This window comes from Oryctolagus cuniculus, chromosome 10 (genome assembly GCF_964237555.1).
Source record: "Oryctolagus cuniculus chromosome 10, mOryCun1.1, whole genome shotgun sequence".
Lineage (NCBI taxonomy): Eukaryota > Metazoa > Chordata > Mammalia > Lagomorpha > Leporidae > Oryctolagus > Oryctolagus cuniculus.
In genome coordinates, this window is record NC_091441.1 from 41,927,212 (window position 1) to 41,952,717 (window position 25,506).

The following is a 25,506-nucleotide window of genomic DNA, read 5'->3' on the forward strand; positions in this document are numbered from 1 at the left end:
GTCTCATATCCTGCCAAATTACTAGTTCTGTTAAATTTATCAAGGAAATGCTTAGAAATCACCAAGTAACCAGATGGAAGAAATGTCACATAACTGGAAACAGATCTATATTTTCCAATGGTAGAAAAAGTAATTCTTTGTGTACAAACTCTCATAGTTATCACCTCAGAAACACTACCTTCTGAATTTCTTTGTTTTTTGGAAGAATATGTAACTATAGAGTTAAATTTGCTCCTTGTGCATTTCTTGGAAGATGAAGAGAGCAAAGGAACCTCTGTTTTTCAGCTAAATGTAGAAAAGAAAATGAGGACATGGCTTCCATGGTGCTCTCCATTTGCAGAACAGTGAACAAAATACTCTTTCTCAAGAATGCCAAATGAGGACAGGGAAACACAATAAAATATATTGGGATTGGGGTGGGTGAATATATTTATGAGATGCAAATTATCCTGAATAGTCACATTAGTAATTCTTCACTAATTCCACCTTCTTATCCTTTGCTTTTTCGTTCATTCTTCCCAATTTGACTTACAGTACAGTAGTCAGCAGCTGCCTAATCTACAAATAACTTTCATGAACAGGGATTCATTTTAACTTCAAATAAAACCAATGTAAGGCACAACTATTTAGGAATATTTTATATTTTCAAAGTATTTAGGAATTCTTTAATTAGAAAAATAAAGGCAATGGGATTATCTATTAGGTTCTAAAAGTACCCATGAATTAAGTCACTCACATTCCCCACTTAAAAAAACAAAACAAAACCTTAAATCACATTGCTGTTGAGCTTTCTTACAGTAAAGAGTAAGACCAAACTATGCTGGAGTACAAAAACCTGCAATTCTGAGCATGAAAATAATTTATTGATTAGACATCTGATTTATTCAAGCATTAGGCCTACTGAAGATAGAATTCACACACAGCTCATGGAATAAGAAAAAATTCCACCCAGCACCCACCTACTTCATTTCAAAGTTGCTAGGGACACGGTTTACGCATTCTGTCCTAGAGCGTTACCCTGAAGCATCCATATGTGCTTGATGTTGACTAACTTGAATAGGATAGGAGCAAATTTGTGTACTCTCAGCCTGGCAAGTATCATTGGTGATGTGACTTTCAGAAACATTCTTAGACACAAGAAATAGCACTGCCTGCAGTGAAGTCTTTGATAATCAAAGAAACAAATACCATTAAATAGAATCTTACAAATGGAAGAAAAATATATGCAGTTTTACCAATGGATTGCTTTACATATCATGAAAAAAGTGAGATTTTCTATGAGATTAAAAATTAACTTTTAATTGATACTCAGGTATTTTTGTGGTACTAAAATCAGGGAAAAATCAATTTTACATAAATGGAATTTAGGGAAAAAATGCAGGACTAGCTATATGGAATAATAGCTGCACTTCTTCTGCTAACTCATTAAAAAATGCCAATTGAACATTATCAGGAAAATTTTATTTTAAAAAAGCAGATCGACATTACAATTGAAGAATCTGATCTAAATATGCACTTGACAATGAAGTACATTTGAGTATGGAGTGGAAAAGGTTTTCCAAAAAAACTCATCAAATATATTATCTCCTAATACCCAAATTATGTATCGCTTCTGTAGGCCTTTGTTAAGTGGAATCATAAAGAACTTAACACTTATTGCTGTGAAAACAAATCTGTAGTACAGTAGTATGAAACTTGGGTATTAAGTATAATCTGTTGAATCAAGCTAAGAAGTTGAAAATGTTAAGAAATTTCCATGTGTGTATGTGCATGTGCATGAGTGTGTGTGTGTGTGTGTGTGTGTGTAAGCCAGCTGACCCAAGAGCAACTGAGAGACCTAATTTGTTTGGCTGAGACTAGATATTATGTTAAATCTTCATTTTTTAGAAGGCAATTAAAAATTACAATTCCAACAGCCCACAAACCAAATAAAAAAACACTGTAGAAAGAAATTAAAACTATATTCAAAGAGCTATTTTTTTAAGCTCAATTTCAGCACCCCAAGGAAAATAAAAGCATCCATGACTATCACAGATGAAAACAAAATGAATGTCATTATAATCAGTTATTTTTCCCCACTGAGGTATAAAATCTATATAGAAATTTGATACTATACTATAACAAATTGTACTTCTCATAGTTCTGTTTTAATTTCCTTTAAACCCTGTTTAATATAGTTTTTTTATTGTTGTAAAAATGTTTTCATGATTCTGAATCCGGTTCCAGTTCATTTTCATTTATTTTTATATCAATATTTAATATACTGGCTACCAGTTCTAATCAGGAAAAAAAATCTTGGAAATCTCTTCAATGTGACAGCACGGTCAGTAGAAATTACTGTTGTGCAAGCAAACCATAAAAGGTGTAGCTCTCCGGAAAGCATTTTGTTGCCTGTTTCACTGTCTGAATATTTACCATGACTCTTGATGAAAGATTCTTTCACCCTTGTAAACATCAGTGTGCACAGTCTCACTACTATGCAGTTTCACGTCCTTGGACAGGAAGGCTGGTTCACAGCTAGTGAAAAGCTAGAAGAGTCTAAGTTTTAATGGCTGGTAAACCTTACATCCTGCAGAAGAGGAAAGCACTTTTCCTTTTTTTTTTTTTTTGCTACTTGAAGAGTGTGGCAGAAATGTATGCTGAGGTAGCCCAGTCTCATTATTTTTTCTTTTTTTGTAAATTTGGTCTCAGAATATTTCTGGAAGTGTGACGTTTCGAAGAAGCCACTGCTGTGACCGGCTTCCACTGCAGTCTCTAATGCTGGGCACCTGGCTATCCTCTTCGGTGGCTTTGTCCAGGCACTGATTACTGTTCACATGCCGTAAGGTTAACTTCTGAAAGTGACAAACAAAAATAAAAACCAATCATTTTTGATGATTATTGAATTCTTGGTGGAAACAGTGTTTTTTGGAAACAAATTATTTAGAAAATAGTGGAAAAAAGGTATATAATCAAAGAGAGTCTTCAGAGCAGTGAAGGGAAGGAGAAAGGTCATGGGGTTCAATGGGAGTACACTGAACTTGGCAGTAAGATGACCCAAATTCTAAGTACCAATTCTGGTATAAGCTCTGTAACACTATGAGAAATTTCACTTTTTTGTGCTTCAATTCCTTAAAAAAAAAAGGGGGGGGGGGAGCAGATCAGTGGTTCCTAATTTAGGATCCTCAACCTATTTTCAAAGAGCTATTTCAAAATCATTTCATTTCCCTGTAATAAGGTTGCTCAAATTTTTAGAAACTCAGGTCCTTCTGAAGATTCAAAATCTTTTTTTTTTTTTTTTTTTTTGACAGGCAGAGTTAGACAGTGAGAGAGACAGATAGACAGAAAGGTCTTCCTTTTTCCGTTGATTCACCCCACAAATGGTAGCCGGCACATTGCACTGATCCGAAGCCAGGAGCCAGGTGCTTCCTCCTGGTCTCCCAAGTGGGTGCAGGGCCCAAGGACCTGGGCCATCCTCCACTGCACTCCCAGGCCACAGCAGAGAGCTGGACTGGAAGAGGAGTGACCGGGACTAGAACCCGGGGTGCCAGCGCCGCAGGCAGAGGATTAGCCTACTGAACCACGGCAGCAGCCAGTTCATTATTTTTAAAAACCAAGTATCATTTACATAATTGTTCAAACAGGCCCGTATTAAGGTACTTCATTTTAAATTATGTATGGATGTAGTTTTTTAGACTGCAATAATTCAAGAGAAATTTCACTATGTATCTTCCACTGAGCCCCAGACTGAGAATACTGGGATGCTTGCGCTTTAGTGAGACAGTCTTATGTCTATTTCCACACCAAATCCAGAGGCTATCCTTGTGACTACACTGGTGTAGTGCAGAAGGAAGGAATCTGGAGTCAGACAGACTGGGTTCATATTCTGGATAACCTGGGATTTTTCTTCTTAAAAATGAATAATACCACGTTACATATTTTAGCATTTTTCTAAGGTGTAAAGAAAATAAAGCTAAAGTACAAATGAATAGCTGGTAGATATACTTATATACAAGTATCTGCCTATGAACTTATTTACATTCTAGATTTGCTCCATTTCAAAAGGGCAGGACAGCTGAGAGTTAACATACAATTTCAGTGATCTAATGATTCTAATAATGTACTCTGATCAGGTCAAGCTCTCCAAGGCAGTTGTAGGAATATGCACTAAGTGTTATGTTTATTAACATTCTTATCTGGTTCTTTTAAGTTTTAATATATAATTCTTTTCTCTGGAATATTTTCATGAAATGTTTTTTTGTACCTATTTGAATTTTAAGCCAAACCAAACCTAATAGCTTCCAGTCATTTATTTTTCTTCTGTGTTGTGGTAAAACTGACAACTTGCATATAACAGGATACATCTGCAGATATCTCTATCAACAGTGACTTTAGGTTCAGTACAGCACACTTTGAACCTGGGAGAAAGTCACATGACTGTGGTTGTTTTCACTTTTTCATGCAGAGACTGTGTAGTTTACTGGTCGAGAGAATGGGCTTTGCAGTCAAACAGATGTGATCCAAACCAACTATGAGATCCTAAGCAAAAACTTAGCTGCTCTGTGACTCAGTTTTTAGTTTCCTCATTTATAAGAGGGCAAAAACTTACCTCACTGGGTTTCTGTGAGGAAATACTGAGCTAGTCTACAAAAAGTGCTGTCTAACCCAGAGTACATACTTAGTAAATGGTACTTATTGGAAAACTCAACATCTTAGCAATGTCCTGAGCAGCCCTGAGCATGATCAAGCAGCCAGAGAGCCACGGCTCTGTGTGCACACTGCTGCTGACGCCTTCGGTCTGTGTAACACAAAACAATGCCCAAGAACCCCCAAGCACTGCAGAGGTCCCTGCAAAGTATTTCTCAGTAGCATCCTTCATCAGGCCCATGGTCAGAGTTTCTAAAAACAACAACAAAGAACCAAGCACAATAAAAAATGTAGCGATCAGTTGAATTTTTCTCATCCCATCCCAATTTCTAAAAATGTCATTTTCACTTATCTAGATTCATTAAAATAAACTCACATCGAACATAGGTTACTGCTCCAGGCTAGGTATGTACCTATTTGATATCCAGATAGAATCTCCATAATTTAGGAGGTGAGAAGACCCACAAGAGATAGGGGCTCTGGTGAACAACCCTGTTCCAAACTAGCCTCTGGCTGCTGAGGGCCCTACAGAGTTCTGTGGCTCTCTCATCATAGTTCTCTGCAGAAGGCCAAACCCAAACCAACTGTTCTTCACATACAGAAAGCTTAATTGAGGGAACTGGACAAGCAAGCAACAAATATCTATCAGATGAGGATAAAACCTGTAATTAATCATTGCATAAAGTTCACTACTAACCTAAATATATATATGTATATATGTATGTATATACACACACATACCTACCTCCTGTCCTCAATCTCTAGCTGTAACTGCATCTGAATCCACATTTTATTACAGAAGGACAACCACAAGTAGTCAAAGCAAAAGAGCTTTGTGTCATGTAAATTTTATGCAACAATATGATAGGATGCCCTTATCTGCCTTCAGTTGGGATGTGACAGTGAGCGCTGCAGCAGCCATCTTGCAGCCACAAGGAAAAGCCAGAATATTATAGCAATGTTATCACTGACATAATTGTGCCACTGAATCCACACCAGAGGCATGTACCTCCAGAGATAAGAAATGAAACCTTCATTTAAGCTACTGTTAACAGGTTTTATACTGCATAATTAACATTATTTTCCAATATCTCAAAAGTGAGAAGCCTTTTCATTTTAAAAATGTTTTATTTATCACATGGTTGTAGGATACAACTGGCAACTAACTTACTGTCTGAAGCTAAAGATGTTCTACATCCTGTAGAGTGCATGGGGCAGTGACACTAAAAATGGCAGTAACATGCAGTAAGGGTAACCCTGGACAGAATATTTAGACCATCTCCAATGGCTACTTTACTGAGCTACTACTGTAGTTAGTACTGCTTTTACTACGGTTTGACACTATGAAAGCAGACTAAGGCTTTATCAAACGTGGTTTCTGTTCTCTAGGGTCTAATGGCCCAACAGTGGAGAAAAGACTGCTAGATAAACAGCCAAGAAAAAGAGCATCATGGAGGCCAGAGACAATTAAGTCAGAGTGAGAGCGCTCACTTCCAGCTGGGATTCTTGGAGATGGTGGAAAGCACAGTTCTTAGGAATGGGTTGGATTTGTCAGGCAGTGAAGTGGGAGCAGCAGATTGATTACTTAAGTAGTTCAGTTTGCATATGACACAGTACAGGGAGGAAAGGTAGCCAAAGTCCTAACTGGACAACATCGCCAGTTAAGGGAGAGAACAGAGCAGAGCAAGCCAAACGCACAATGGAACAGAGAGAAAGCTAAGAGAAGAACCTAAACAGCACTGCATCCAAGGGATATGTGGATTTGAAAATATCAACTGCTTAGCAACAGTAAGTACTGTAGGGAAGTTAAGAAAAATAGACTGGGGTGCTCCTGAGTTTGCATTCAGGAGCTGTTTTTATACATTGTCAGGTCAAGGCAACAGCCAATGTTGGAGGAGACCTGGAGACCCAGAGTCTGCATGCCAGAAGTTGGCCATTTGTTCTCTATGACACAAAGCAGGAGAAAAGACAGACATGCAGCAAGTCAAGTTTTTCCCAACATGAAATAGAAAATTAGTCATGTTTCTAAGCTAAAGGAAAGGAAACAGAGAAAAGACATGGAAGATGCTAATGCTGGTTCCAGAACTACAAAGCAGAAAAACAAGCTGAAAGACTAGGTAGACATGGGGAGAGGGGGGCAAGGTTTCTAAGATATGCTTGACTGACCTAATGTTCACTCCCCAAATGGCCACAACGGTGAGAAGTGGGCCGAGCTGAAGCCAGGAGCTTCCTCTAGGTCTCCCAGATGGGTGCAGGGCCCAAGCACTTGGGCCATCTTCCACTGGTTTCCCAGGCCATAGCAGAGAGCTGGATTGGAAGAGGAGCAGCTGGGACATGACACCACAGGCAAAGGCTTAACCTACTACAGCACACTGCCAGCCCCTGCTCCATTTCTGATCCAGCTCCCTGCTAATGGGCCTGGGAATACAAAAGACTGTCCAGGTACTTGGGTCCCTGCTACACATGTGGGAGATCTGGATGAAGTTCCTGGGTTCAGCCTGGCCCAGCCCTCGCAGTTGCAGACATCTGGGGAGTGAACCAGTGGATGCAAGATCTCTGTCTCTCGCTCTCTTTCTGTAACTCTGCCTTCCAAATAAATAAACAAATCTTGAAAAAAATTTCATTCCTTTTAAGTAAATAAATCCCATAATACATGTAATTTTATTCTTACAGGCAGCTGGATGACTTACCACTGGGTCATACTCCCAGAGCTGGTTGCCTTTGAGGTGGTGGCATTTGAGCATCGTGACTGGGCCATGCAGTTTGGAAACATCCAAGCAAAGGTCATCTGTTCGAATTTCTTTGTTGGCAGTATACGAGAAAACCTGGAACACAAAAAGGAATACACAGAAAGCTGTAACAATAAAAAATTAGCGTTTTAGATGTTCAAAAAGCTGGCAAGTAAAAAACCAGTACTTCAAGATACATAAATTTTGGGCTTTATTAAAATAATGGAGAATAAAATGACTCAGAAAAGCTGTCATTAAGTTCACACAGAGGAAAGCAAACAACACTGAGATCTCTGCATACACTGAGAGCGCTCTCAAGGTCTGTCACCTGCTTAAAAAGGGCAACATCAGTTTTGTGCTCCCCAATGGAAATACAGTTCTCACAGAGGCCTTCTACAAATGTTTCAGTAAAGAATCCTTAAGATTGAAGGCTCCATTCACTTTTATTCATGTATTATTTTTACTTTAAAGGTACAAAAATATTTACTGAATGTCATGGGAAAGCAAAATTAAATTCACAAATGCTCCCTTTTAAAGATTTATGAAGGTACTTACCTGATTACCTCCCATACCATGACAATTAAAAATTCCAACTTTTTCATTCTCTTTTCTGGCCATGTTATCAAGACACTGATTTGTTTCTACATTTCGAATCTACAGGACAATAAATAAGGAAAATATCATGAGTTAGAGAAGTTAACCACACTGGCAGACACATATAACCACTAAAAACCTTCCCTAGTGCTGCTCTGAAATGACCATGAATTCCTCGGATAAAGGCTACTCAGTCTGGGGACAAAAATGGGCTGCCTAGAGTCTGTTAAGTCTAGAAAGTTCTTACAGACTGTTTATATAATTTCTGTTTTTAAGTGGGAGGTCATTAGGGCCTGGATCCACTTGGCAAGTGGTCATTAGGGCCTGGATTCAGGAGTGTAGGGTCAAAGAGAGAGAGGGGCCTTCGGCTTTGCTAGCGTCTCCCTGGTTCTCCTCAAGCATGTGCAGGCTCAGCCCAGGGCAGCTCTGCTGTGTGGGCTCCCTGGGTACAGATCTTTCTCTTTAGCTAGAAGATGAGCACACAACATGCTCTCGTCTCAGGAGCCCTGAGGGTGGGCCTCCAGCTCCCCAGTGGCAGCCCTGTTCCACAGCAGGACAAGGTCCCTGGCTTTACTGAGGGAGAAAGGATCTCTGTTCAGACTCTGCTTGTTTCCTTGCCCTCCCCATCCTCCAATAGCTGGGATGAGGAAGCTTGTCTGGCTGTAGTTCTAGGGAGCCATCAGAAAATTCAAGGGCCAGGGATCTGGGCCAGTTGCCCTTGACTGTTCTTGTTGAAAGGCATTACTTTCTAAAGAGACTTTAGGTGGGTATTCAAGTCAAAGGACTTACAGCCTGGCTTACTGGAAATCTAAGTGTGGTGTAGTGTGAACTCCATTCTTTCATTAATCACTTGTTGATTACATAAAAATAACTTAAATCCACCATCAGAATTAGGAATATTTTAAGCACTGTCCCTGGAAATTTTGCTTCTTCTATAGTGCTGCAGTTTAAAAGCAAACAGTAAATTAAAGGACATTTAAAAGTCCTAAATCTATTTCCATGGATGTTACTGTATCAAGTAAGTGAGGGAGATGCACAATAGACTATAACTGTTGTGTCAAATCGAAAAAAAAAAATTAACTGTGTGTGATAAAGTGGGGTAAAGTTACAACCATAAACAAGAAGCCACTCACTTTTATAAACAAATGTATACTCTGAATATTATTCCAATACTTCAATAAGGCACTAACTGGTCCACATACATTCATTTATTTTAAAGATTTATTTATTTGAAAGAGTTATACAGAGAGAGGAGAGGCAGAGAGAGATCTTCCATTTACTGGTTCACTCCCCAATTGGCCTCAACAGCCGGAGCTGTGCCAATACAAAGCCAGGAGCCAGGAGCCTCTTCCAGGTCTCACACGTGGGTGCAGGGGCCAAAGGACTTAAGCCATCTTCCACTGCTTTCCCAGGCCATAGCAGAAAGCTGGATTGAAAATGGAACAGCCAGGTCTCGAACCGGTGCCCATATGGGATGCTGGCACTGCAGGTGGAGGCTTAACCCACCATGTCACTGTGCTGGCCCCCCACATACATTCTTAAAATATATTTGATGAAGCCAGCGCTGTGGCACAACAGGTTAAAGCCCTGGCCTGCAGTGCTGCCATCTCATATAGGTGCCGATTCGTATCCCATCTGCTCCGCTTCCGATCCAGCTATCTGCTGTGGCCTGGGAAAGCAGCAGAGGATGGCCCAAGTCCTTGGGTCTCTGAGCCCAAGTGGGAGACTCGGAAGAGGCTCCTGGCTTCAGATCAGCTGAGCTCTGGCCGTTGCAGTCATTTGGGGAGTGAACCAGTGGATGGAAGAACTATCCCTCTCTCTCTCTGGCTGTACCTCTCTCTGTCAATAAGTAAGTAAATTTAAGTAATTTTTTTAAGATTTATTTTATTTGAAAGAATAGGTGAGACAGATCTTCCATATGCATTTTTATTATAAAGGTTCAAAGGCACATGCATTAAGAATGGTATTATTCTCAGGAAGTCAGGCATAAGAACTGAGATTCTGAGAAGAGACCAAAGTTTAAATACAAGTTGTCTAAACTCTTTAAGATCAGTAACTGCCGGGAAGTGTCAGCCCTATGCTGTAGTTATGTGAAACAAACACACCCAGGTACCTGTATCAGAGTCTACCACAGGCAGGGTCAGCAACAGTAATAATCTGCACCATCACCTTATCACTAGCCACTTCCATCTCAGTTCATTCAAAAAAAGAGCTTTCAATTCTTTTTTTAAAAAACTAACACTTTCTCATCACAAAATTTTGGGATGGCTGCCTGAAACAAACCTATACTATCATTCCTCCAAAAACTTCCCCAATTCTCCTAATACCCTTTTTTCTATTACTAATACTACAACTTGTCCACTTACTCAAACTGGAAACCTCAAGCTTGTTTTTTATTTTATTTTTTTCTTTCTGAGTCCAATACATTTTATCAGTGCCCAGGAATTCTTTCATAATTCACATCATATTTATTATTTTAATCCAGGAGCCATTATACAGATTGTACCAAAGGTTTTATAGTTAAATAGAACTCTGAATAAAGCACACTTTCCAATATACCAGGAAGTGATCAGTTAGTATTTGATGATGGCCATCTTACTTGAAAAAATGCTAAAATACTTAGTTCCGCTGTGACAAGATGTGTCTATCTCACATGTTCACCTAAAATACCACTCTTTTTTAATTTTGGAGGCAGAAACAGATAAAGCTCCTATCCATTGGTTCCCTTCCCAAATGCCTGCGACAGCCAGGGCTGGGCCAGGCTAAAGCCAACAGCTAAACTCCATCTGGGTCACCATGTGGGTTGTAGGGATTCAAATACTTGAGCCATTTCTGTTTGCCCCCAGGGTACATATTAGCAGGAAGCTGGACTGGAAGCAAAGTAGCTAGGACTTGAACCAGGCACTCTGATATGGAATAAAGGCATCCTAAGAGGTGACTTAGCTGCTAAGCCAAATGCCCTCCAACCCTTTGTACTTCTAATCAAAATTATAAGTGTTAAGCTGTTGCCTGGGAAGCCTAGCTGTTGTGGGCATTTGAGGAGTGAACCAGCACACAGAAGATCTCTCTTGCTCTCTTTTTCTCTGCTTTTGAACAGTCGGAAAAAAAAATTACACATTTTTTTAAAAAATTACAAACTTTATCATCCTGTTTTCCTCAACTTTTTTCTTCCAAATAGGCTGTAAAGGTTGCTGAAGAAAGGTGATAAATGCTGCTGGAATGGTTACAGTAGAACCAATCTTATCCTCTGCTTTTCTCTCTCTGATATGGAAAACTATTTGGAAAAATTGTGTATCCTGTACCCAAACTCAAAACAAATTGAAAAAAAAAAAAAAAAGCGCCAGAATTCTCCCAAAATTTAATAGGGCTTCCGTTATTTTCTAAATATTTGCTTCCCTAGGTGATATTGCTAATAAATGACAGAAAGTAAATTGTTCTATGTTAGGCACTATTTTATAGAGTGTACACAAGGGTATTTCAAAAAGTTCGTGGAAAAACAGAATTAAAAGTTAAACTTATTTTGAGCAAAAAAATTCTGAAATCCATGCATAGGTTTTTCATAACACATTTTCCATGAACTCTTTTGAAGTCCCTATATCAAAGTTTATTCCATTCTCACAAATATTCTTATAATTAACTCTGGTTGTTTCCTGATATGGGAGATATTCTGACCACCAGATGTTACAAGTGCAGATTCTCCAAGGATTGGACATCATGACTTCCCTTCAGCTGTTAACTGGATCAGCAGGATAAGCTCAGTGAGGCCCAGGTGAGATGAGCTGTGATGTTTTAATCCCTGAATGGCTTTAGATGGCAGAGAGAATTCTGTAAGACTCAAACATGTGGCTCTTTGAAGCTGAAAGGATATTTGCTCTCCTCTACATACTGGGTGGCTAGAAAAGACTGTTTTCAGGGAATATGCTCCTAGTCTTATAGGAACACAAAGGGACAACCTCATCTATGGAGTTTGCAAGATATTTCCTTGAAGACACAAAAAACCAGGGGTAGATTCTGGGAATTTTTTTTTTTTTTTCAGGATTCTAGTAGGGTGAAGATTTTAGTTTGGTGGGAATTAAGCGGAAGAGGAGAAAATTCAGGAACAAATATATTTTCTAGTGATGTTGAATCAGTTTCTCATAATTTAATTCCACATAGTTTTGAGGATATGTAACCAATTACCAGTCTTCTAGTGTGGTATGGAAATAGGAGCAAGTATTCCAATATCTTTTCCAACACTTGCTATTATGTGTTTTGTTTTGTTTTGAAATATAGCAGCCATCCTAGTGAATGTGAATTTGGTCCTTTCTTTTTTATCTTCCAATTTTCATTCTCCACCAGCTGACACCCATTTTTATTTCTGTGCAGAACTCCTTTAAGACCTGTATTCATTCATGATCAGCCCTTCTCCTTCTCTCCTGAAGCTATCAGAGCTCCCTAACAATCTCTATGGGCAGTCTTGATACTGTGGCTAAATACAATGACCAATTCGCAGCACCCATCTTACTTGATTCCTTTGCTGTATTTAACACAGGTGCTCAACTCTTCGTTCTTCAAACATACCTTTCATTTTAGTCTCTGGGACACTTCCTATTTCACTGGCCACTTCTACCTATCTCTTGCTGGTTTTTTGTTAATTCCTCCTCAAAACTGTCAACTCTGAGCTGTGCAATTTCTTATGGCTCAGTCCTCAGTCTTATCTTGCCTCCTGTATTTGATCCACTCAAGGTGACCTTTTGCAGTTCTGTGCCTTTAAAACTCATCTAAACACTGACAACCCTTAACTTTAGATCTTCACTGCCAAGTCTTCCTTCAAATCGCACTTATTTTTTAAAGATTTTATTTATTTATTTGAAAGTTAGATTTACAGACAGTGAGAAGGAGAGACAGAGAGAAAGGTCTTCCGTCCACTGGTTCACTCCCCCAAACGGCCACAACGGCTGGAGCTGCGCCGATCTGAAGGTGGGAGCCAGGAGATTCCTCCAGTCTCCCACACGGGTGCAGGGGCCCAAGGCCAAGGACTTGGGCCATCTTCTACTGCGTCCTCAGGCCATAGCAGAGAGCTGGACTGGAAGAGGAGCAGCTGGGACTAGAACCGGCACCCATTTGGGATGCTGGCACCACAGGCGGAGGATTAACCAACTGCGCCACAGCACCGGCTGCTCAAATTGCTTTTTTTTTTTTTTTTTTTTTTTTTTGACAGGCAGAGTGGACAGTGAGAGAGAGAGAGACAGAAAGAAAGGTCTTCCTTTACCATTGGTTCACCTTCCAATGGCCACTGCAGCCGGCATGCTGCACTGATCCGAAGCCAGGAGCCAGGTGCTTCTCCTGGTCTCCCATGGGGTGCAGGGCCCAAGGACTTGGGCCATCCTCCACTGCACTCCTGGGCCATAGCAGAGAGCTGGCCTGGAAGAGGGGCAACTGGACAGAATCCGGAGTCCCGACTGGGGCTAGAACCCGGTGTGCTGGCGCCGCAGGCAAATTAGCCTATTGAGCCACGGCACCAGCCTCAAATTGCATTTTTAAAAACTGTTAACTACCTACTCAGAATCTTCATTTGGACTTTAAGTGTAATGTGTAACCAGACTGCACTGCTGAATTCCTCTAGAATCTGCTCTTTCCATAGGCTTTTTCATTTCAGTAGAGCAACTCCAGAGTACCAGTGTCTCAGGCTAAAGAATTCTTGACTACACTCTTTGTTCCCATGTAGTTTTTGTCCAAAAAGCAGACAATCTGATCCCTTTCTAATGAAAGTTTGCTCATCTCTCTCTATGGCTTCCCATCTTACTCAAATAAAATCCAAAGTCTGGGTCACCATGGCCCACAAGCTCTCATTGTATCTTTGACCTTACCTGATACTACCCTCTCAACTTGTTTACTCTGTTTCTGAGAACTGACTTTTTTGGTGTCCCTGGAACATGGTAAGTACACGCTCATCTTAGGAACCTTTATTCCTTCTTTCCTTGTGCCCATTAATACTTCTTCCCAGAAATTTGTATGGCTTTGCTTATTCACTGCCTTTAGAATTTTGCTAAAATGTTACCTTATGAGAGGCCTTTCTCAACCACCCTACACAAAATGGCACCCTTATCCACACTTAGCATTCTCCATTTCTTTTACCTATTGTGTATTTTTCACAATTTATATTTCCCTACAGACTGGAAATCAACAGCAGGATCTCTATATTATTCATTGTTGTATTCCTATTGTTATGTTTTAAAGATTTATTTATTTGAAAGAGAGAGAGGGAGAAGAATGGAAGGAGAAATAAATATTATGAGATACATCGGGGGCCAACGCTGTGGCGCAGTGGGTTAAAGCCCTGGCCTGCAGCACTGGCATCCCATATGGGCACTGGTTCTAGTCCCGGCTGCTCTACTTTGGATCCTGCATTGGGAAGGCAGTGGAAGATGGCCCAAGTCCCTGGGCCCCTGTACCCACATGGGAGACCCATAAGACGCTCCTGTCACCTGGCTTCGGATTGGCTCAGCTCCAGTCATTGCAGCCATTTGGGGAGTGAACCAGCTGATGGAAGACCTCTCTGTCTCTACCTCTCTCTGTAACTCTTTCAAATAAAAAAGATAATAAAAAAAAAATTTCAACTTTCATCCAGTAGGTTCACTCCCAAAATACCCAACCTGCTGGAGTTAGGCCAAGCCAAAGCCAGGAGCCAGAAACTCCATGAAGGTCACCCATTTGGGTGGCAGAAAACCAGTTCTTGGGCCTTTACCTACTGTATCCCAGGTGCATTAGCAGGAAGCTCGATCTGAAGTGTAGAGTAACCAGGACTTGAACCAGGCATTCAGATATGGGATGCAGGTGCTCCAAGTGGTGTGAACCTGCTGCACCACACGCTTACCCCATATTCCTAGTATTCAAAGTCATATCTATTATACAGTAAGTCCTTAAATATTTGTTGAATGGATGAAAAGACTTAAGTGACAACCTTCTAGGAGGTTGCTTATCCTAAAGGTCATGAAGATTTAACCCCTAGAGAGGGACTGGTGGTGACTATCTACACATACCATCATTTGTGCTGTGACTACTATCCTTTTTTTATTTTTTTGACAGGCAGAGTTAGACAGTGAGAGAGAGAGAGAGAAAGAGAGAGAGAGAGAGAAAGGTCTTCCCTCTGTTGGTTCACCCCCAAAATGGCCACTACGGCTGGTGCGCTGCACTGATCCGAAGCCAGGAGCCAGGTGCCCCCTCCTGGTCTCCTATGCAGGTGCAGGGCCCAAGTACTTGGGCCATCCTCCACTACCCTCCTGGGCCACAGCAGAGAGCTAGACTGGAAGAGGAGCAACCAGGACAGAATCCAGTGCCCCAACTGGGACTAGAACCCGGGGTGCCAGCGCCGCAGGTGGAGGATTAGCCTAGTGAGCCGCGGTACCGGCCCCTCCTATCCTTTTTAATCACAGAAAGGTTGGGTGCCCCATCCTAACACACACACACTTGGCATCATATTTTTTCTAAAAGCCTATTTTATAATTAAAAGATCATAAAGACTTGCAATGAATTACGGATGGTACAGTGTGTTAAACATGTCATTATGTAAGAGAATAGTGGAAAAAAGGCAAGATCCAACAGTATATCTGTATCCCCAGGTGTGTCAAGTCAATGGAAACTAAACTCTTTCAGAGAAGGAGTGGGGGAAAAAGGTAATTCTTAGACTTAAGCAGTAAAGAAGGAAGAAAGAAACAAGAACAAATTTAATTTTAGCTTTATCAACTAGAGAAATCCATCCATAAAGGCTCCCAGTGATTAAAGACAAGCTGGAACAATAGGTAAGTGAGGATAAGGAAGGATGCCAGTGACTGCTGCTCACTGCATATCCTAGGAGTCAACGCATTTTGTTAAGACCATTAATATCTTAGGATATATTGTGGCAACTACTCAATTCTGCTGTAGTTCAAAAGTCGTATATGACCATGTTCTAATAGAAGTTTATTTTCAAAAATGGACAGCAGGCTGAATTGAGCCGGCAGGCTATTGTGTACAGACAACCATAGTTCTGTCCTACTAGAACTCTCGCTTCTCCTTCTCCAGAGCCTGGAAGCTGTCTGATTATAGGATCGAAATAAGGATGGCTGAATCTCTTTTACAAAAGGCGTATGTCCAAGTAATACCTTTTGACGACTAAGACTGCCCCAGAAAAAAATAAGCCAAATTTCAAGGAAAGAGTTTGAGCAAAAGGGTGGAGGAGGTAGTGATTACACTACAACATGGCAAAAATTCTGTGTTCTTTGGGAAAGAAGGCACAGGATAAAGGAAAGCATGTGTTTTTACCAGAAAGATGAAAAGTGAAAAAAGGGGCTAACCAAAGATACAAGAAACATCTGGTAGCAAATGCTACAAACGGTAATATAAGATCATAGAAGAAAATGCTCATCTACCGTAAAAACTGGTGGTCCAAACTTTTTTTTTTTTTTTTATTTTGACAGGCAGAGTGGACAGTGAGAGAGAGAGACAGAGAGAAAGGTCTTCCTTTGCCGTTGGTTCACCCTCCAATGGCCGCCGCGGCCGGCGCGCTGCGGCCGGCGCACCGCGCTGATCCGATGGCAGGAGCCAGGAGCCAGGTGCTTTTCCTGGTCTCCCATGGGGTGCAGGGCCCAAGCACCTGGGCCATCCTCCACTGCACTCCCTGGCCACAGCAGAGGGCTGGCCTGGAAGAGGGGCAACCGGGACAGAATCCGGCGCCCCGACCGGGACTAGAACCCGGTGTGCCGGCGCTGCTAGGCGGAGGATTAGCCTAGTGAGCCGCGGCGCCGGCGGTCCAAACTTTTTGATTGCAAATCAGAACAAAACCAACTAAAAACAAAATCCCTTTCTTGTATCCAGTGGACATGCACATATCCTATTCTAAACTATTTTTTAAAAAGTGATCATAAACAGTTAGATTGATTTACTATCCACTATTGAGATTTGTTGAAAAATCTCTGCCTGGATATAAAAAAGGCAGCTTTGGGGGAGTTAGATGATTAAGAAAAGATACTGAGAATTTTCATGGTCTAACAAACAGCTTGGAGTATCATACTACAATAAGCAAAGCACTGTTCCAAAAACCAGAGGGAAAATGTCAGTTAAACTGCAAATTGGTGGGTCCAGCATTGTGGCGCGGTGGGTTAAATTGCTGCCTCCAATTCCGGCATCCCACATGGGCTCTGTTTCAAGCCTCCACTGCTCCACTACTGTTATGCCTGGGAAAAGAGCGGAAGATGGCCCACCCAGGGAGAACTAGATGGAGTTCCAGACTCGTGGTTTCAGCCTAGTCCAACCTGGCTGCTGCAGCAATTTGGAGACTGAACCAGTGGATGGAAGATCTCTGCCTTTCTCTCTCTCTCTAACTCACCCTTTCAAATAAACAAATAAATCTTAAATTTTTTTTCCTGAATTGGTGAAAGTACTAGCTTAAAGTAGATTGTAATAATTCAGGAATGTACATGGAAATCTTTAGGTCAAACATGAAAACAAAAGAATGATAACTAAGAAGTAGAAGAGAAACAAACAGATGAAAAGAATGGCTTGTTTCAAAGAGAAGGTAGAAAAATCAAAGTTTCTGAGACAATTTTGACCTAGGTGCTGAACATGTTGGAAGACAGTGACTGGAAGACAGATATTCTGTGATTATGGTAGAATAGGGCACAAAAAATAGTTCCTTGTGATCCACCAAAAGGTAAGAATACAAAACTCTTCTATATCAAATCCAAAAATATGGGTACCCATAGGGACAAAAAGGCTAAATTCCAAAGCACAAGTAATTTGTGATAACTATTATAAACAATAAGCAAATTATTTTAAATTTCAATAAAATTTGAATTCAAAAAGCATGGGCAAAACCAAACATGTTTACCAATATTCTTTCTAACCTTCCTATAAAAACTGAGGGATTTAAAACACACAAAGGAAAGATAAATGTGTGCCCAAAATACAATTATGGTCTTTTAAGTTATTTATGATTTCTCCTGACTTTGAAGTTCATCAACCTTTATGAATATATTATTTCAATTAAAGCAGTTAGTATGTTAAAATAGTAAGTTTACAAAAGATACTGCTACACTGTAACAAGAATACAACTGTGAGGTTAGGGATACAGCATTATTATTTCAACAAGATATAACATGATAATAAGACTTCAACTTATAAAGTAAATACTGTCATTGTCATCTAATAAGAACTTTCTTACACTTGAGATTATATGATTTTAACATAATGGTACTTTCCTTGTTGGAACTTTAATCTCTATTTTTTAAGAACATAGTAACTACACAGAATGTATACATTTTTTACCTCTCCCAATGAGAAATAGTGACATGGAATTTGAGAATCAGGATAAATATTCTCTAGGTACCAAGAGAAAGGTTTGCACTGTAGCTTGTGTCTCAGACCAAGTCTCGATGATATATCTCCATAATCTACCTTTGTAACACCTGTTGAAAGAAACAATTGATTCTGAATTATTAGTGTTCTATTAAGTAACACTCATCTGCTTATATGTAGACTCTAAAAAGCCAGATGAATGGCAAAAGCGGAATCATTTAGGTGATGTGTGACTAAATCAATGATTTAACATTGAATTTACCTCCCAAAGTATAAAACAAGGAAGACATTAAAATACATTTTATTTTTAAGGAAAAAATTAAACTTATGGGAGAATGCAATATATGACCAAAATACTACATACTAGTATGTCATAATGGGATCAGAAAAGTTTATGTTAAGACAAAAACAAAAAGGATTGTTAACTGAATAATGCAAAAGCGCATGTCACATAGGTTCTGCACTTGCTGGTAATAATGGCCTCATGGAAGGCTTTTATGATGGCATCAGGGGTCGGCTTATAGAGTGCTCATGACCCATTGCTAAACAACAATATTGTTATGTTGGTTAAAAAAGTAAAGAATCCAGAGAAAGTCATATAAGTATGGAAAATGAATGAAAATTAACAAAATAAAACTTCATAGGAACAGAGGTCCCAGGATTAGGTTAAAAAAAAAACCACACAGAACATGGGTAACACCAGGGATAGCAAAACTGATCTGGATAACTCTGTATTATTGCTAATAATGTATAGCTCTTCTGCAAAGAACTTTCTTACTATGTGTCATTTCATTAATTCCTTAAAATGATCTGATAAGGTAGGTACCTTCCAAGGACAAGAAAGTACACTATTTTTCTAATGCAAAATAAGCTAACCTGGAGAGATTATATAGAAAAAATTCTTGAATTCATCCATCCACACTTCTGCAAGTCGTCTGTTATTTTTATTGATAATCTGCCCCGTGCCTCCTGGAAACGTGTAAGGTGTAGCTTTCCGAAACACATGTCCAACATGTGAGCATGTAACAATTTCCAAAGTTCCTCCACACTGCCAAATCTGAAAACAACAGGAAAGAGTGCCATGTAAGACAATCCTGGGTAACCAGGAAAAGTTCATCTTAATCTTCCCATGGTGCCTCTCTTAAAATTGTAATCCGCAAAAGCCTTCCAAAACTACTTCCACACTATCAAGTCTGAGAGCAGCAGCAAAGGGAGCCATATCAGACACTGATTATTTAGTGTCAATTAGAATTTTATGGAATCCAGGGCAAACCATGGGGCTCCTATTATATGATTACACAGCCAGTAGTTCCTTAGCAGCAAAGGTTTCTAATTTTCGACTGTGGTCCAATAAAAATAATTACAAAATACAGCAAAAGATAGGTTGAGGGCTAGATGCAGGCTATGACTCTTAAGAAGATCATGAACTCAAACAGATGAACTGCAACCAGCCCTTGTTAATATGGACATATGGTTTTATGAAATGTGCAAGTTTTTTAAGTGCATAATATATTTACTAATTGGTTTATGGCTAAAAAAAAAAAATCAAAACTGACCATGGAGTACACAAGCCAAATTCATTATTTCTTCTCTCCAAACTTATGTCACAACTTGTACATTAAACAGAACCTAAAACTCTAAACTGGAGTCACTGTGGGTTCCTCAGTGAAACAGTTGTAGCATGTCTGTTGTCTTTATTAGAATAAAAACAAAAAAGTACAAAAGAAAGATCCCTAATTACAGGCTTATTTCCTTAATTTAACAGAATCCTTTCAAAATACAGTTTTCTAAGTTAAAAATCTCATTGTGATTTGCAATTAAAATCACCTTTTGAGAATTTTCAATTTTGTTAAATATTCAATGCCTACTTCCAAGTCTTCCCAGGGTCATAAAGTGCTGTCCTGGATAGGATCTCTAGGATAACTTAGAGTCCAAACTTCTCCTTTTACAAGTCAGCAAAGCAATTCGCTAAGAATTAAGTGAGCTTGCTGGCTCAGATTACAGTATACTTTAGTATAATTTCCATTATAAGTTATGTGACTAAAATTCATTAAAAAATACAATGTTATCAATCATGTTGATTTTAGTGACCATAAAATGCAAAGATCTTAGCTACAGTCAACTGTGTTAAATTAGAGTCATTTCAGAATTATTTCACCTTTTTCTTTTTATAGAAAAATAAAAACTGATAAAGTGACCAGGTTTTATCTAGGAGAACAATTTTTACAGAAAGAAAAGGCATATTATATAATGTAAACTTATGTTTTTGGCAGTTAAGTGCCGAAGTATTAGTTTTTAATTTTTTAAGAGTTTGATTATGTCCTTGAAATTAACAGAAATGAAAAACAACAAGGGAATCCTGTGTAATTTTTATAGCTGAACTATTATGATAACTATTTGTCCAAACAGCTTATAATGAACCCTTAATAGTATCATCATTTTATTTAACAAAGGCTTCGAAGTTGGATTAAATGTATTAAATTTGATGTTCATATTTATTTATAGATAACAAATCATCAAAGTATATCCATATTTAAAGTTAAATAAACACTTATTCTCTCAGAGGAAACTTACCCTAAAGGAAATTTCTAGGTTTTCTCCTCCCCAAATATCCATTCCAGCATCATATGTGCCAATTTCCTGAAAGTAATCTCTGTCTATTGAAAAAAGGCCTCCTGCCATTGTAGGTGTTCTGAAATTCAATCATAATACTATGCCATTAATTTTAACCATTTAAAAGTACCATAGTTTTACACCTGTTATAACTACAGAATAAACTCTTATTATACTCTTTAAGAAACTTTTCACTGATCCCAGGGACTTTTTGTATCAGATATAACCAGTAACCTAGTAATGCTGACTGCTAGGCCTGCTCTGTCATAGTTTTTGCCAAGACACCCCTGTCTGCTACACTTCCAAGGGTGTTCCCTTAAATTGAAGCTATTCCCAAAATCCTCTTCATCTGCCTCTGTGCTCACTCCATAGTTCCTAGCAACTATAAAGGCAGTTTACTATACTAATCGACTAGACTCAGGTTAGAGTTAGCATGCCAGGATCTAACGGGTGGTAAATACAGTAAAGGAGATGAAGTATAAGTAAAATCAATATATTTCTTCTATATATGACCAGGAATGGTTTATTTCTGTAAAAGAACAGCCTAATTCAGCTTGGAATTCATAAGAAAGCAGATCTAAGAGGCTCACAAGGGTATGAGCTGAAGGAACTCTTAATTACTATAGAAGCAGAAGGCTGATATAAGTGGGATAAATAGTAGGATGGTTCAAAAAGCCCTAAAGTCTCAACTTCATATTCTGAACACTATCAATATTTTTATCCCTTTCCAAAAAAAAAAAAAACTATATATGACAAAGTATAGAACAACATCATCAGAAAATGCATTAATGGAAATCCTTTTTTATAAAATTTGTGTTAATTCTAGTGATTCTTATGTTAGAAACAAGCTTTTCTAACCTTCCCAGCCAGTAACTACCATCCAGATGGAACAAGTCTGAATTTAAAATCTTACATTATAGTACAAAGACCCAGTTTTAGGTAATATTTTTGCATACAGACATTTGAAATTAAGGAGTAGTGTGACATAAACCCAGTATTTTTTTATCTTTAACTGAATTAAAGACTTAACCATCTCCAAAATGTTCATATAGGAACCAATCAACACATATGGATGTTGTCATCATTTCTCACAAACACTAGGTTTATACAATAAACAAAAAAGTTCTTTTGACTGGAGAAAAAAATCCTTTTTAAAATATGTATGTGAAAGATGGTTCTTAAATACACTATAAGAAAACTTAAATGATTTTAAGTTTTCCAAAACAGTCTTATAATCCTTTTTTATGATTCCCAAAGCTTCACAATCCTGTCAGTAACACTAGCGGAAAGATGTCTCACTAATTAATTACCTGACAGGAAGAGTTCGATCACCTTTCCTTCTATCCATTTCTCTTTGGGGAACAGGATACCAGCGAAAATTGAGCTTCCAGTTGAACCCACCATAGGTCATATCAGAGCCTGCCATGTATTCAAAAGTATCATCGCTGATAACATCAATTATAGGGCAGACTACTGTTCTCCTAAAATCATAAAAGGAAATTAAAAAAAACTTAAAACATTCTTGTTTGATGCCTACTATGACCGTGTAAGAACTGCATACTAAATGTTTTAAAATAAAAACATTCTATACTGTTAAAGACAACAGTGAAAAAATTTTCTGCCATGTATTACACCAACTACTATAATTAATTATTGGCCAATAACCTTCTGTCCCCTTTTCATTCATACTTTTACATATATGCCACATGTAAAAATACTTAAAAACATTCCTATGTTTTCAAAAATAATGCTTTTAGTTCATCTTTTTTTTTCTTTTATTTAATGAATATAAATTTCCAAAGTACAGAATATTCATTACAATGGCTCCCCCCATAACGTCCCTCCAACCCACAACCCTCCCCTTATTCATTCCCTCTCCCCTTCCATTCACATCAAGATTCATTTTCGATTCTCTTTATATACAGAAGATCAGTTTAGCATACATTAAGTAAAGATTTCAACAGTTTGCTCCCACACAGAAACATAAAGTGAAAAATACTGTTTGAGTACTAGTTATAGCATTAAATCTCAATGTACAGCACACTAAGGCCAAAGATCCTACATGAGGAGTAAGTGCACAGTGACTCCTGTTGTTGACAGAAATGGATAGATTCCTGGACACATGCAACCTACCTAAATTGAACCATGAAGACATCGAAAACCTAAACAGACCCATAACTGAGACAGAAATTGAAACAGTAATAAAGGCCCTCCCAACAAAGAAAAGCCCAGGACCAGATGGATTCACTGCTGAATTCTACCAGACATTTAAAGAAGAACTAACTCCAATTCTCAAACTATTCAGAACAATCGAAGAAGAGGGAATCCTCCCAAATTCTTTCTATGAAGCCAGCATCACCTTAATTCCTAAGCCGGAAAAAGATGCAGCATTGAAAGAGAATTACAGACCAATATCCCTGATGAACATAGATGCAAAAATCCTCAATAAAATTCTCGCCAATAAAATGCAACAACACATCAGAAAGATCATTCACCCAGACCAAGTGGGATTTATCCCTGGTATGCAGGGATGGTTTAATGTGCACAAGACAATCAATGTGATACACCACATTAACAGACTGCAGAAGAAAAACCATATGATTATCTCAATAGATGCCGAGAAAGCATTTGATAAAATACAACACACGTTCATGATGAAAACTCTAAGCAAACTGGGTTTGGAAGGAACATTCCTCAATACAATCAAAGCAATCTATGAAAAACCCACAGCCAACATCCTATTGAATGGGGAAAAGTTGGAAGCATTTCCACTGAGATCTGGTACCAGACAGGGATGCCCACTCTCACCACTGCTATTCAATATAGTTTTGGAGGTTCTAGCCAGAGCTATTAGGCAAGAAAAAGAAATTAAAGGGATACAAATTGGGAAGGAAGAACTCAAACTATCCCTCTTTGCAGATGACATGATTCTTTATTTAGGGGACCCAAAGAACTCTACTAAGAGACTACTGGAACTCATAGAAGAGTTTGGCCAAGTAGCAGGGTATAAAATCAATGCACAAAAATCAACAGCCTTTGTATACACAGACAATGCCATGGTTGAGGAAGAACTTCTAAGATCAATCCCATTCACAATAGCTACAAAAACAATCAAATACCTTGGAATAAACGTAACCAAGGACGTTAAAGATCTCTACAATGAAAATTACAAAACCTTAAAGAAAGAAATAGAATTGGATACCAAGAAATGGAAAAATCTTCCATGCTCATGGATTGGAAGAATCAATATCATCAAAATGTCCATTCTCCCAAAAGCAATTTATAGATTCAATGCAATACCAATCAAGATACCGAAGACCTTCTTCTCAGATCTGGAAAAAATGATGCTGAAATTTATATGGAGACACAGGAGACCTCGAATAGCTAAAGCAATCTTGTACAACAAAAACGAAGCTGGAGGCATCACAATACCAGATTTCAGGACATACTACAGGGCAGTTGTAATCAAAACAGCATGGTACTGGTACAGAAACAGATGGATAGACCAATGGAACAGAACTGAAACACCAGAAATCAATCCAAACATCTACAGCCAACTCATATTTGATCAAGGGTCCAAAACCAATCCCTGGAGTAAGGACAGTCTATTCAATAAATGGTGCTGGGAAAACTGGATTTCCACGTGCAGAATCATGAAGCAAGACCCCTACCTTTCACCTTACACAAAAATCCACTCAACATGGATTAAAGACTTAAATCTACAACCTGACACCATCAAATTATTAGAGAGCATTGGAAAAACCCTGCAAGATATAGGTACCGGCAATGACTTCTTGGAAAAGACCCCAGAAGCACAGACAGTCAAAGCCAAAATTAACATTTGGGATTGCATCAAATTGAGAAGTTTCTGTACTGCAAAAGAAACAGTCAGGAGAGTGAAGAGGCAACCGACAGAATGAGAAAAAATATTTGCAAACTATGCAACTGATAAAGGGTTGATAACCAGAATCTACAAAGAAATCAAGAAACTCCACAAGATCAAAACCAACAACCCACTTAAGAGATGGGCCAAGGACCTCAATAGACATCTTTCAAAAGAAGAGATCCAAATGGCCAACAGACACATGAAAAAATGTTCAAGATCACTAGCAATCAGGGAAATGCAAATCAAAACCACAATAAGGTTTCACCTCACCCGGGTTAGAATGGCTCACATTCAGAAATCTACCAACAATAGATGCTGGAGAGGATGTGGGGAAAAAGGGACACTAACCCACTGTTGGTGGGAATGCAAACTGGTTAAGCCACTATGGAAGTCAGTCTGGAGATTCCTCAGAAACCTGAATATAACCCTACCATTCAACCCAGCCATCCCACTCCTTGGAATTTACCCAAAGGAAATTAAATTGGCAAATAGAAAAGCAGTCTGCACATTAATGTTTATTGCAGCTCAATTCACAATAGCTAAGACCTGGAACCAACCCAAATGCACATCAACAGTAGACTGGATAAAGAAATTATGGGACATGTACTCTATAGAATACTATACAGCAGTCAAAAACAACGAAACCCAGTCATTTGCAACGAGATGGAGGAAATTGGAAAACATCCTGCTGAGTGAATTAAGCCAGTCCCAAAGGGACAAATATCATATGTTCTCCCTGATTGG

General features: G+C 38.9%; 1 protein-coding gene across 4 annotated transcripts in view; it reads right to left on the minus strand.

Moving 5' to 3' along the window:
* Window positions 1–623: 623 nt before the first annotated feature.
* GALNT1 (polypeptide N-acetylgalactosaminyltransferase 1) overlaps window positions 624–25,506 on the minus strand; it is a 128,278-nt gene continuing 103,395 nt past the window's right edge. For all 4 annotated transcript variants that reach the window (XM_051851988.2, XM_051851985.2, XM_051851987.2 and 1 more), the window contains 7 exons: window positions 22,187–22,357; window positions 20,838–20,955; window positions 19,140–19,320; window positions 18,234–18,373; window positions 7,911–8,009; window positions 7,317–7,451; window positions 624–2,834 (listed from right to left, as the gene is read on the minus strand). In XM_051851988.2, coding sequence (XP_051707948.1) covers window positions 2,688–2,834; window positions 7,317–7,451; window positions 7,911–8,009; window positions 18,234–18,373; window positions 19,140–19,320; window positions 20,838–20,955; window positions 22,187–22,357 — 991 coding nt within the window. In that variant the 3' untranslated portion in view covers window positions 624–2,687. The remainder of the gene's footprint in view (window positions 2,835–7,316; window positions 7,452–7,910; window positions 8,010–18,233; window positions 18,374–19,139; window positions 19,321–20,837; window positions 20,956–22,186; window positions 22,358–25,506) is intronic.